Here is a 12,940-nt window from a genome sequence, read left to right on the forward strand (position 1 = left end):
AAAAAGAATTTAGCAAGTGGCTGCAATGAAAAATTTAAAGGGGTCTGAATACTTTACATACCCACTGTACTGCCACAAACCGAGCTTAACCCCTTCCCGACCTTAGATGTACTCAGTACATCCTGGTTGGGAAGTGCTTCCCGACCTTGGACGTACCGAGTACGTCCAGGCGTATTTGTGTGCACAGGGGCTATGCACGCTCGATCGCCGCCCAGGGTCAGCTGATTCTGACAGCTGACACCCGGCACTCAATGCCAGGAGCGATGCCCGTACCGCTCCAGGCACTTTAACCCCCTAAATCCTGCGATCGCAGCATTTAGCAGGAGTGCAGAGGGAGGGATCCCCCTCTGCTTGGCGAACCCGCGACGTCATCGCAGGGGCCTGATTGTTGCCATGGTGATCCGATGTCGTCATGACATCGGGTCACCAGGCACTAGCAAGTTAGTTAGATCATGTGCAGTGCATGATCTAACTAACTTGTGCAGAATTGATAGTTACAAAGCATAGCAAAGCTCCTGCATTGCTATGCTTTATAACTGCAATCAGACTGCTAAAAGTGAAAGTCCCATAGTGGGACTAAGTGAAAAAGTATAAAAAAATAAAATAAAAATTTAAAAATATTTTAAAAATAAAATAAAAAATATTGAACTGATAAATTTGTAATTTTATGTAAAAACAAATTAATAAAAAAAAAAGACACTTTTGGTGTCACCGTGTCCACAACGACCTGCCCCATAAAACTGTCACACTAGTTAACACTTGTATACAGTGCCTGCAAGTAGTATTCAACCCCCTGCAGATTTAGCTGGTTGACACATGCGGAATTAACTTGGCATTGTGACATTTGTACTGTAGATCAGCCTGGAAGTGGGAAATGCACTGCAGCAAATTTTTTTTCTTTTTAAAACGTAAAAAGTTCATTCAGAGTGTCATTTATTATTCAACCCCTCAAACCACAAGAATTCTGTTTGGTCCTACCTGTCTCCACTGTTGGGCGCATCATCCGTAAGTGGAAGGCTTATGGAACTACTGTTAGCCTTCCACGGCCAGGACAGCCTTTGAAAGTGTCCTCCCGTGCCGAGGCCAGGCTTGTCCGAAGAGTCAAGGCTAACCCAAGGACAACAAGGAAGGAGCTCCGGGAAGATCTCATGGCAGTGGGGACATTGGTTTCAGTCAATACCATAAGTAACGTACTCCACCGCAATGGTCTCCGTTCCAGACGAGCCCGTAAGGTACCTTTACTTTCAAAGCTTCATGTCAAGGCTCGTCTACAGTTTGCTCATGATCACTTGGAGGACTCTGAGACAGACTGGTTCAAGGTTCTATGGTCTGATGAGACCCAAGATCGAGATCTTTGGTGCCAACCACACACATGACGTTTGGACACTGGATGGCACTGCATACGACCCCAAGAATACCATCCCTACAGTCAAGCATGGTGGTGGCAGCATCATGCTGTGGGGCTGTTTCTCTGCCAAGGGGCCTGGCCATCTGGTCCGCATCCATGGGAAGATGGATAGCACGGCCTACCTGGAGATTTTGGCCAAGAACCTCCGCTCCTCCATCAAGGATCTTAAGATGGGTCGTAATTTCATCTTCCAACAAGACAACGACCCAAAGCACACAGCCAAGAAAACCAAGGCCTGGTTCAATAGGGAAAAAGTCAAGGTGTTGGAGTGGCCTAGTCAGTCTCCTGACCTTAACCCAATTGAAAACTTGTGGAAGGAGCTCAAGAATAAAGTCCACATGAGACACCCAAAGAACCTAGATAACTTGGAGAAGATCTGCATGGAGGAGTGGGCCAAGATAACTCCACAGACCTGTGCCGGCCTGATCAGGTCTTATAAAAGACGATTATTAGCTGTAATTGCAAACAAGGGTTATTCCACAAGATATTAAACATAGGGGTTGTATAATAATTGACCCACACTTTTATGTTTAAAATTTAATAAAATTCAACTGAGCAACATAACTTTTTGGTTTGTAAGATTTATGCTTCTGTTCATAAAACCTACTCTCGTTTGCAGTTTGAAGGCTCTAACTTATTTGCATCTTATCAAACCAGCTAAATCTGCAGGGGGTTGAATACTACTTGTAGGCACTGTATGTCCGGCCACCTGCGCAGTGAGGCTGTGTGATTACCAGCTTCACTGCGCATGCGCCGGGAACACAGCGCCTCATAGCGCATGCGCAGTGAAGCTGGTGATCACACAGCCTCACTGCGCATGCGCGGGGAATAGAGCGTCATTGCGCAGTGCAGCTGCGAACTACAAAGCTTCAATGCTTAAGCGCTGTGACGCGCTATGTTCCCCGTGTATGTGCAGCGCAGTGAAGCAGGTAATCACACAGCTTCACTGCGCAGGCGGTCAGACATGTACAATTGCGCTTGCGCCCGACAATATCAGTGCTTGCCGGAAGCATTATTCAAATACATGGGCGGCGCCAACAGTGAGTGAATGCTGCGCCCGCCAATGACTGAATATGACAAGCACGCCCCTATAACTGAAAACACAGGTAGGATCTAAGTATATTAAAGGTTATAAAATCATTATAGCTGCACCAGTTTTCATGAAAGCAGCTTGTTAGTGATGCACATTGCATCACTAACAACGCTATGGGGGCAGTGTAGAGGGCAGCTAGGACGTGACAGGTTCCCTTTAAGGGCATAAAAATTAAAGTTTGAAAATTGCAAAATTTTCTCTACATTTCCATTTTTTGTTCACAAATAAACAGTCATATTGAAGAAATTTTACCAGCATCAAGAAGTACAATATGTCATGAAATAGTCTCAGAATCAGTGGGATCCGTTGAAGCGTTCCAGAGTTATTACCTCATAAAGTGACAGTGGTCAGAATTGTAAAATTTGTCCCGGTCATGAAGATTAAAGCAAACTTTGGGGTAAAGGGGTTTTCTGTTTTTAGAAATATATTTATCCTCAGGCGCAGTTTTCTTGTAAATAAAAAAAAAACAACTTTACTCCCCCTCCCCAGGTCCAGCGCTGGGTCTCCGCCGCTGTTCCTTGTGTCTGATGTTGCTATCTAGTTTGCATATCACAGCATAGGAAGTCTCCAGTCTGTACACATACCCCCGACAGCTTATGGGCTTTCCAGATACATTTGTAACATTATAGTATAGAAGGATATTTTATATGTTCATATCTTAGAGAACTGCTAACTGTAAAGCAGCCGGTATCTGGCGATGGGCTGTCAGGGAGTCCGTCGGGGATTTGATGAATTGCATACATTTCTTTCCTGTTATCACTTCTGCATTATACAGTCATTATTTTTGAACTTAACAAATGTTAATCTCTTCCCTTCCAGAAGACGAAGGTCCGGCTCCCCCGGAGCAGTTCACAGCCATTAAGCTATCAGACTCGAGGTAATAACCATTTATAATGATGGGATTGTATTGCCATGTATACAAAATGTTATTGAGGCGCATTTCATGCATTTACTGATAACATCTGATTCTTTTGAAGGATTGCGCTGAAGTCTGGATATGGGAAATACTTGGGAATAAACTCCGATGGCCTGGTCATGGGTCGCTCAGATGCGATTGGCGCCAGAGAGCAGTGGGAGCCCGTGTTTCAAGATGTAATTTCTGATTTATCTCTGCAGTGATTGTAATCTCTAAAGTCATGTAGTTTTTAGGTTCAAAGCTCTGTGCTGATTCATCTCCTATGTGTTTACCGTGATCTGCACTTGTTTTCTGATGCAAACCCTAATAAAGACCCCAGTATCTTCCCTGTTAGTACACATATTACAGGAAATCACTAAAAGGAATACAGAAGTGTGGTAGTGTATTATATCAGCACAAAAAAGAAAGGAACATAAAAACGGGGGGGAAAAAACAGTTTAACCAGTTCTGTTCTTGAAAAGGTACATTCACATGTTTTTTTGTACATACGACTTAAAGAGCTGTAAGAAATTTTCTCGTTTGAATATTCAAAGAACTATTGCATCTTTTTTTTGATGATATGCAGGGTCAAATTTTTGTCATTTTAATTTTTTTTTTGCTGACATCAGGAAATACATGTATGTTGTTCACATATTTTTGTTTCTTTTTATATGACCACAAAGGACCACTGACATTTTAAAATTTGTTCCTCTTTACGTAACAATTATTTTTATATATCAAACATGTTTTTTTTTTTCTTGCTTTTTCTGTTAATTTTGTTTTTATTTGTTTATTTATTTTTCATTTATTCATATTGTATCCCCCTTAAGGTGATAAAGTAGCTTTGGGGGGCATTTCAACATTGACATAATTTAAATACCACTTTTTACGTGATTTCACCTGTAACTGAGTATATTAGCCCCAGTTACAGGGAAAATGCAGACACCTGGCAGCATTGGAACGCTGACTAGGTCCCTTAGGATTGCTTGTTAAGAGCCGTGTATTCAGTGATCGGGAAATCAGAGACAGTAACAATGCAGAGCTGCCTTCTATATGAAGAGTCTGGCTGTGTCTGCCTGGTCTTTGCTCCCTCTGCTGGACGATGTCTGCTCTACTACGCAGTGACATATTAGAACATCACTGCAGAGTAGAAAGTGGACAACCAGGACATTTATTGTTTATAGGTGGTCCGAAGTTAATAAAAATTAGTTACATTTTTATAACAATTTTAAATATTTCAAAAAGAAAAAAATTGCCCTTATTCCCATTAGTTAAAGAAAAACAAAAAATATTTGGTATCGCATCTAAGTCTGAACTACTGAAACATACAAAGACTATATAAATTTGGTATCATCCTGTTCTGCAAAATAAATGTAACTGTTTTTTATCATGCATCATTTGGTAAATTAAATTACTTTATTAGGAAACAAGGCCACATGTGCTCAGGCTCCTCAGAGGTGGAGAGGAAGAAAGAAAGCACAGAATTTTGAACCTGTTTAGATAAAAAAAGAAATATTATGCATTAGTGGATGTTACACACTAACATGTATGTGCAAAAAGTCCACTTGTTAAATATTTATACACCATGTATATTACCACTACCAAAGCAGCATTCAGAACAGTTTTTACTTTTTCAGCATTTCATACTAGACCTTTCTTAAATCATGTACAGTCATGGCCGAAAGTGTTGGAACAATTTTGGTTTTCAAGTCCTCAGACAGTTCTCTTCTCCTCTTTCTGTTCTCCATGCTTAGTGTGGCACAAACAGACACACAATGCAAAGATTGAGCCCCTTTTTATCTGGTTTCAGGTGTGATTTTCATATTGCCCACAACTGTTACTTGCCACATGTGAGTTTGAACGAGCATCCCATGATTGAAACAAAGTTGTTTGCCAACAATTTTGGAAAGGTGCCAACAATTTTGTTCGTCCCATTTTTGGGGTTTTGTGTGACATTATGTCCAATTTGCCGTTTTTTTCTCAGTTTTTTTTGTTGTTGTTCCAATACTCACAAACGAAAGAAAACGTGTATAAAAAAACATTGTAATTGCCACAATTTTCTAGGAGAAATGCTTCATTTTCTGGCACAATTTCAAGGGTGCCAACACTTTTGGCTATGACTCTATTGTGCTGCAAATACAGCTGGATTCAACTTACACAGGGTTATCTGATTACTTTCAGGGGAAAATGGCCTTACTGGCATCGAACAGCTGTTTTGTCGGCTGCAATGAAGAAGGCGACTTGGTAGCACACAGTAAGACGGCAGGTGAAGGGGAGATGATAAAGGTACTTAGTTTCTAAACTGCATGTATTTTAGGAATTGTGGTATATAAATGTGCTCATGGGTTAACTATATAAAACTTTGAATCAAATTTTAGACTTTATTCCAGCATGCAACTTTTTTTTTCTGTTGTAGAGAAACTTGTGACTAATGGGGACTTAAAAGAGGACATTTCACCAGTTTTAGCATGTTAAACTGTCGACATCATGGAATAGCGGCTGCAGATCTGAATAACACATCATTATGTTTTTTGTTTTTTTTTCTGTGTTACAGAGATATTAACTAGTCAACTTCATTGCAAATTCCCACTATAGCGGAGTTTACTTTTTTATTTTTTACTTTTTTTTTTCTCCATGATGTTGCCCAATCATAAGCAGCAGGCGTTGTGCAGAATAAACAAAAGAAAATGACCCCGGAGAATGTCAGAACAAGCTTACTCTGTGTGCTATGGGTTTTAAGGGGTGATGTTTTTCCTTCTGGAGAGTGACAATCAAGCCTGGCATTTCAGAGTGAGGAGACTTATAAGCCATGAATGCTCCTCTCGAAAATTAAATATGCACATTGTCTCTTCAGAGAGGAAGAGGATTAGAACTCTAGCTCCACCTATTGGAAGTAGCAATTCTAAAAGTCAGTATCGATTGTTTAACGAGCTTTGCAACATGAATTGGGATAAAAGCCAAATCAGAATGTCAGTTTGCAGATATGGTGTTTTGGGGTATTGCCCCTCATCAGTGTAAAGTGTGAGATCTGATTTGGCTAGGTGGGAGGCTCTGGACTAAGGTTTAAGGGATAAGGTTTCTCCTTGTGACGAGTAACCAGCCAAGCCTGGCATGTCAGAGTGAGGAGTCTTATAAGCCATGCACGTGTGTGTGCTATGGAAAGACTGATATCTCTACCCAGGTTATACGGGGATCTCTCTGCTGGCACCTAGTGTGATTACAAGTGCAGGAAGAGAGCAGAGCTTTGTGTTACTTCGCTGTAATCGTACGGACCTGGAGAATCACATTGACAAGTCATTTCTACCTCAGAAAGAGCACATACAATTTCAACAATTTTTTTTTTTTTTTTTTTTTTTTTTTTTTTTATACTACACTTGGAATATTTTTCAGTCCGTTGTAAGGAAAAATGAATTATGTCATTCAAAACTACATTTTGTCCTGCAAAAGTAAGCCCTCGTATGGCTATGTTGTGGGAAAAAGTTTATGACTTTTGAAAGAAGGGGCAAAAAAACGAGAAAATAAAAATTGGCCACAGAGGGAAGGGATTACATTTTATTGCAACACTTGGAAGTGATATATTCAGACATTGTGGCCCTTGGACCAAAAATAGCTGTGTGCCCCTGACCTAAGCTAAGCCTTTATATGTGAGAAATAAAGCTATAAATCAGATGCAGATGGCACAGGTCCTGAGTGTGTATTATTCCTCAGCATTTTCTGCTTTTATTGCAGATTCGATGTTCTACAGAAAGAGAATTAAAGAGAGAAGACGATTTAGCAGATGAAGATCGGGGCAATGTTAAGCAGTGTGAGCTGAATTATGTGTGAGTAATCGGACACCGGGCCCTACAAATGTCAGACATTGTATGCTTCATATTCTCATTCCACTCCATGTGCTGTGAATGAATGAGAACATTCTTGTTTGCTTCTGCAGGCTGAAAAGTAGTGCCCGCTACCTGTGCGGAGTGGTGGGCAGCCCGGCTTCCCCCAGGATTCATGCAGCCTCACGCATCTATTAGCTTGACAGGGATCCTGCGCCATCTTGCAGAGTGAATGGAGCTGTACTGGCCTCGTCATTACTTGCTCACTGTTCACGTACCTGATTCTTCTGAAATAATTTGTCCCTGTCTGTCAGTCAGACCAGAATTGTAGGAATCCTAAGGAGACGAGGACTACCTCTTTAGCTGTGCATACCTTTATAACTTCTTGCTGTAAGGGACACTTCAAAAAGAAACATCCTTACCTGTTACCATCCTGTATAAAGCTATGTCAGCTGTATATGTGATGACGAGTGCCCTTTAGCTCACACAGCATTGTATTACACCACTAAGATGGAGCAGGACTAGGGACAGGATCTCAGCCCCTGGAATAGGCAAGAATGTTTTCATCTATTCACAACAAATGGTTGGAACAGAGTATAATAAAAAGTTACAGAACTTTTCTTTTAGGAAAATCTTAATATAATGTTATAGTAATTGCAGAATTGATCCAGACATTGTTGGCGATTAACGATCACCCAGTGATGGGAGGTGTCATGAGCCAAAAGCCAGTGCTGTTTATGGCGGTCTGTGATCTGTCTGTGGACTGTTCTACAGCTGCTGCATTGAGTTGCTGAGTATCATGTAGCTGATGCAAGGTAATCATCACATCGCTGCTGATAATGGGTTTGATTCTGATAATTACCTCTTTGAGAAAACTCTGAAAAAAAGTTCTATATAGGTAAGAAGATGGTACCGAGGAGCAGTTCTCCTCCTGTGTGAGTTATACTACTTCTGTCCTTGGAGAAACACTCGTGTCAAGTGCTGTAAAAGCCCCTTCAGATGCCTTGAACAAATGGTAGCTTGTGCTACGAGATAACCTCCAGAGTACATTACCTTGTCAGTAATGTCACACATTGTGTGCTGCTTATTTATGGTCATTACCTGGAGGATTATAGCTGAATCTATCCTCAGGGAAGCCGTAATATAAAGATTATGCTTCTGCATCATTTCCTTGCATATTTGATGGCGTGTATCTGTGCTATTATGGTGTAGACAAGATATAAATCAGATTTGTGAGCATCAGGCGACTGTTATTGGCACAAATACTTAGTCTTATAGTAAAGACTTTTAGAGTTAACCCCAAACAATCTTCAATATTTCTGTATTTTAAACTCTGTAATGTAAAAGTGGTGTCTGCTCTCCACAGTGCCCCCCACTCCCCTTGGGTGTTGGCCACGGTGACCCTTCTGCTCTCAGCAGTCTCCATCAGTGACTCCCTTCTCCCCCCCCCTCCCCTCAAGTGTCAACTTCAGTGACCCCCCCCCCCCCCTTCTCCCCTCGGGTGTCAGCCACAGCAGTGACCCCCCCTCTCCTCGGGTGTCGGCCACAGTGACTACCATCCCCCTTCCTCTCAAGTATTGGCCACAGTGACCCCCTCCGTCGAGTATTGGTCACAGTGACCTCCTCCGTCGAGTATTGGTCACAGTGACCCCCTCCCTCGGGTGTCGGCCACAGGCAGCCCTCTCCCCTCGGGTGTCGGCCACAGGCAGCCCTCGGGTGTCGGCCACAGGCAGCCCTCGGGTGTCGGCCACAGGCAGCCCTCTCCCCTCGGGTGTCGGCCACAGGCAGCCCTCTCGCCTCGGGGGTCGGCCACAGGCAGCCCTCTCGCCTCGGGGGTCGGCCACAGGCAGCCCTCTCGCCTCGGGGGTCGGCCACAGGGGGACCCCTGCACACACAAAGGCTTGTATAGGGTGCTGTTCACACTAGGGTAGTGCACAGTATCCGGCTTACAGCCTATTAGTTACGCCCATACTATTAGATTAGTCGGGCTGCCCCTATACAAGCCTTTTTGTGTGCAATTCAAATACTAAGCAGTTACTTCCTCCATGAAATGGTAGGTTGTGAGTGGTTGTCTCATCAGTATTTTGCACCTGTGTAGCCGCCATCTTGATGTGTGTTTGCTGCACCCTGGTAGTGCATTTAGTTCTGAAGATCTGGGCAGGTAAACATTGCTGCCCTTTTTTGCTGTTTCTTCTTGAATCTTAGAGAAATTTTAATTCTTCTTAGTGTGGCTTTGCTTTTTTTCTCTAAATGAATTGGGCGCTCCTTTCTCCAACTGTCCTGTCCACTGAGACTGCCATACAAAATGCCAGTCTTGATGAATCGGGCTTATCTCCCTAACCGGTTACTGTGGATTGGAATAGTATTTGTAAATTATGCAGATTCATTTTATGTCCTATTATATTATTTTGCAGCAAAAAATTTCAAAGTTTTCAAGACCATAAAGTTAAAATCAGCAAGGAAGCCCACAAAGATCTGAAAAAGGCCAGAAAGGACGGGTCTTTCCATGAGGCACTGCTGGACAGGTAAATAATATCTATTGCTAGCTACTGTGAAAATAGAAAGGATATTCAACTAGATATATTTTATCTATAGTGGATGCTTTGTCTGATTTTTTTTTCTCTAAATGGGTAATCTAGGACCTAACAATTGATGACCGATCATTAGGAATGGTCATTAGTATGAGATCGGTGGGGCTCCACCCTTTACATGTCATATCAGGCCTATCCGTGTTCCACCCCATACATTTCATATCAGGCCCATCCGTGTTCCACCCCATACATTTCATATCTGAACCATCCATGATCCACCCCATACCTCTCATATCTTTCCCATCCATGATCCACCCCATACATCTCATATCTTTCCCATCCATGATCCACCCCATACATCTCATATCTGGCCCATCCATGATCCACCCCATACATCTCATATCTTTCCCACCCATGATCCACCCCATACATCTCATATCTGGCCCATCAATGATCCACCCCATACATCTCATATCTGGCCCATCAATGATCCACCCCATACATCTCGTATCTGGCCCATCAATGATCCACCCCATACATCTCACATCTGGCCCATCAATGATCCACCCCATACATCTCATATCTTTCCCATCCATGATCCACCCCATACATCTCATATCTTTCCCATCCATGATCCACCCCATACATCTCATATCTTTCCCATCCATGATCCACTCCATACATCTCATATCTTTCCCATCCATGATCCACCCCATACATCTCATATCTGGCCCATCTATTATCCACCCCATACATCTCATATCTGGCCCATCCATGATCCCAGGGCTGTGGAGTCAATCGGTGCCCATTTTGGTGGAGGCGGTATAAAATGGACCGACTCCTTAAATATATAATAAATTGGGTACAGTAGTTCAATGCAGTGTGTGGGGAATATTTTTTCATAAGAATTTGGTAAAGTTATGAAATGTTCTATATATGTCTGTCCTATTCCTGATCTAAGGGTCTAGACTTTTAGCTGAGAAAAATGTGTCCTACGTAAATTTATCACTTAAACATGAGCCATGTATGAGGGAGTCGGAGTTGGAGTCGGTGTCATGGAAATTGAGGAGTCGGAGTCAAAGGTTTGGCTTACCGACTTCACAGCCCTGCATGATCCACCCCATACATCTCATATCTGGCCCATCCGTGTTCCACCCCATACATCTCATATCTGGCCCATTCATGTTCCACTCCATACGTCTCATATCTGGCCCATCCATGTTCCACCTTATACATCTTATATCTGATCCATGCAGTTTTCAGCTAATCAATGGTGGTGCCGGATGTCAGACCCTACCAAACTCATATTGGTGACCGATTCTACAGATTACGTTAATGATGGTGGGCTCACACTCCATAGTGGATCTATTATATGCATGTCTAATTTTTACCAAGTCCTAATTTAGTTACTCGGAAATGGTTATTCCCTTTCCAAAGAATTGGAGATAACTTACTGATAGCTGGGGGTTCAATGATGCGAGCAGGGCTCCATAATCACAAGAATGGAGTGGAGGGACGCATACTTTAAAGTCGATCCATTCATTGACTGTGGGAGAAAGATGAGCACAAAGTTCGCTATTTCCAGCATAGACCATTAATGGAGCTTAGGTGAAGCATGCATACTTCGTCACTCCAGAGCACCACTATATAGAAAAACAAACTACACTTATATATAGTAGTAAAAAGGGTATGTCGGCCCATCAGATGCCAAAAGGACACACATTTGGCATAAGCTGAATGGGGCCTAAGAGATCCGTTCTGCTGTTGATGTTGCGTCCATAATGTCAGCGCGTCCAGCAGTGGCAGGCGGTGTTTATGGATAGAATGGTACCACAGGGGTGTAATGACCCCAAAGTCTGTATAAGAATAACACATTCGTAGTACCAAGTCCAAATCTATAATACTTGTGTATTTTTCAGCCCCTTATGCATTTTTTTTTCTGTTACAGGAGATCAAAATTAAAAGCAGATAGATACTGCAAGTGATGACAAGTGTTTGTCCTGTTATTCCGGGGATGGAGAAAATCATTTTTTCTTTTTTTCCGTATTGTTTTTGATTGTGACTGTATGGTACATTAAAGATTTTATTAAAAAAAAATAATCCAGATAATGTTTGTGGTAAGTTATGGCACAGGACAGACACCTTACCACTGGATGTATATTCACTAGTAAGCGGACTGACCGGCCGATGTCAGCCAGCACTGGTTCATGGGGAGCAGCCGATCCTTCCTCTTCCACCTTCCCGTATAAGAGCAGCAGAGGCAACTTGACTATTAAAAGATGGCATCCAGTAATGTTGTGTTTCCATTGCATATATGTATATCATATGTACCGGCATGTGAAAATGTAGCAAGGGGTTAAAAAGAAAGAGTTGAATTTCTCACCTTGAATTGCAATTACAAATGTAAAGCATTTTTTGAAGGGGTTTTCCAACCTTTGACTCATCATCTATTCACGCTGGGATCCCCCCCGTGATTACTAGAATCACCCCTTTTTCTTCTCACTGTACAGCTACAATGAGGAGGAGTTGGGATGGAGCGGTGGTCGAGCACGCAAACGGCCAAGTGTCGTGCCATGTTGCTGTAACCTAATAATTAGGATTACAATAGACAGTCCAATTTTTGGAGCGCCCATTAAAATGAACAAAGAAAGCCATGAATCTGCGGCCACCTCTCCAATCCAGGTGCAGGTGCCAGCTATGGGTTCACATCTATTGGACATTTATTAAATGACCTGTCTATATGCCATAAATGTCCCATATGGGAATACCCCTTTAAGAAGTCATTCTAATGTGTTCCATGAAACGTTTCATTATTGAAAGTGTTCTCACCGTTAAAATCTTGCGATATATGACCCCATCTGTCCTCCCTTCAATACGGTGTAGTCGTCCTGTCCCCTTTGCTGAAAGGCACCCCACAAAGTAAGATGTTTCCCCCACCATGCTTCATGGTTGGGACGGTGTTCTTGGGGTTGTACTCATCCTTCTTCTTCCTCTAAACACGGCGAGTGGAGTTGATACCAAAAAGTTACATTTTGGTCTCATCTGACCACATGACCTTCTCCCATGCCTCCTCTGGATCATCCAGATAGTCATTGGCGAATTTCAAACTGGACTGGACATGTGCTGGCATTAGCAGGGGGACCTTGCGTGCCTGCCGGATTTTAATGATAGCGTAGTGTGTTACTAACGGTAATG

The 12,940-nt window shown here is 42.5% G+C and overlaps 1 protein-coding gene across 3 annotated transcripts in view; it reads left to right on the forward strand.

Moving 5' to 3' along the window:
* The window catches only part of FRG1 (FSHD region gene 1), a 31,660-nt gene extending 19,815 nt beyond the window's left edge, over window positions 1-11,845 (forward strand). For all 3 annotated transcript variants that reach the window (XM_073645375.1, XM_073645378.1, XM_073645376.1), the window contains 6 exons: window positions 3,321-3,378; window positions 3,479-3,593; window positions 5,578-5,682; window positions 7,126-7,217; window positions 9,629-9,739; window positions 11,694-11,845. In XM_073645375.1, coding sequence (XP_073501476.1) covers window positions 3,321-3,378; window positions 3,479-3,593; window positions 5,578-5,682; window positions 7,126-7,217; window positions 9,629-9,739; window positions 11,694-11,730 — 518 coding nt within the window. In that variant the 3' untranslated portion in view covers window positions 11,731-11,845. The remainder of the gene's footprint in view (window positions 1-3,320; window positions 3,379-3,478; window positions 3,594-5,577; window positions 5,683-7,125; window positions 7,218-9,628; window positions 9,740-11,693) is intronic.
* The last annotated feature ends 1,095 nt before the right edge of the window (window positions 11,846-12,940 follow it).

The sequence above is a fragment of the Phyllobates terribilis genome, unplaced genomic scaffold (genome assembly GCF_046119375.1).
Source record: "Phyllobates terribilis strain yellow unplaced genomic scaffold, ASM4611937v1 Scaffold_1__5_contigs__length_1240528914, whole genome shotgun sequence".
Taxonomy (NCBI): Eukaryota; Metazoa; Chordata; class Amphibia; order Anura; family Dendrobatidae; genus Phyllobates; species Phyllobates terribilis.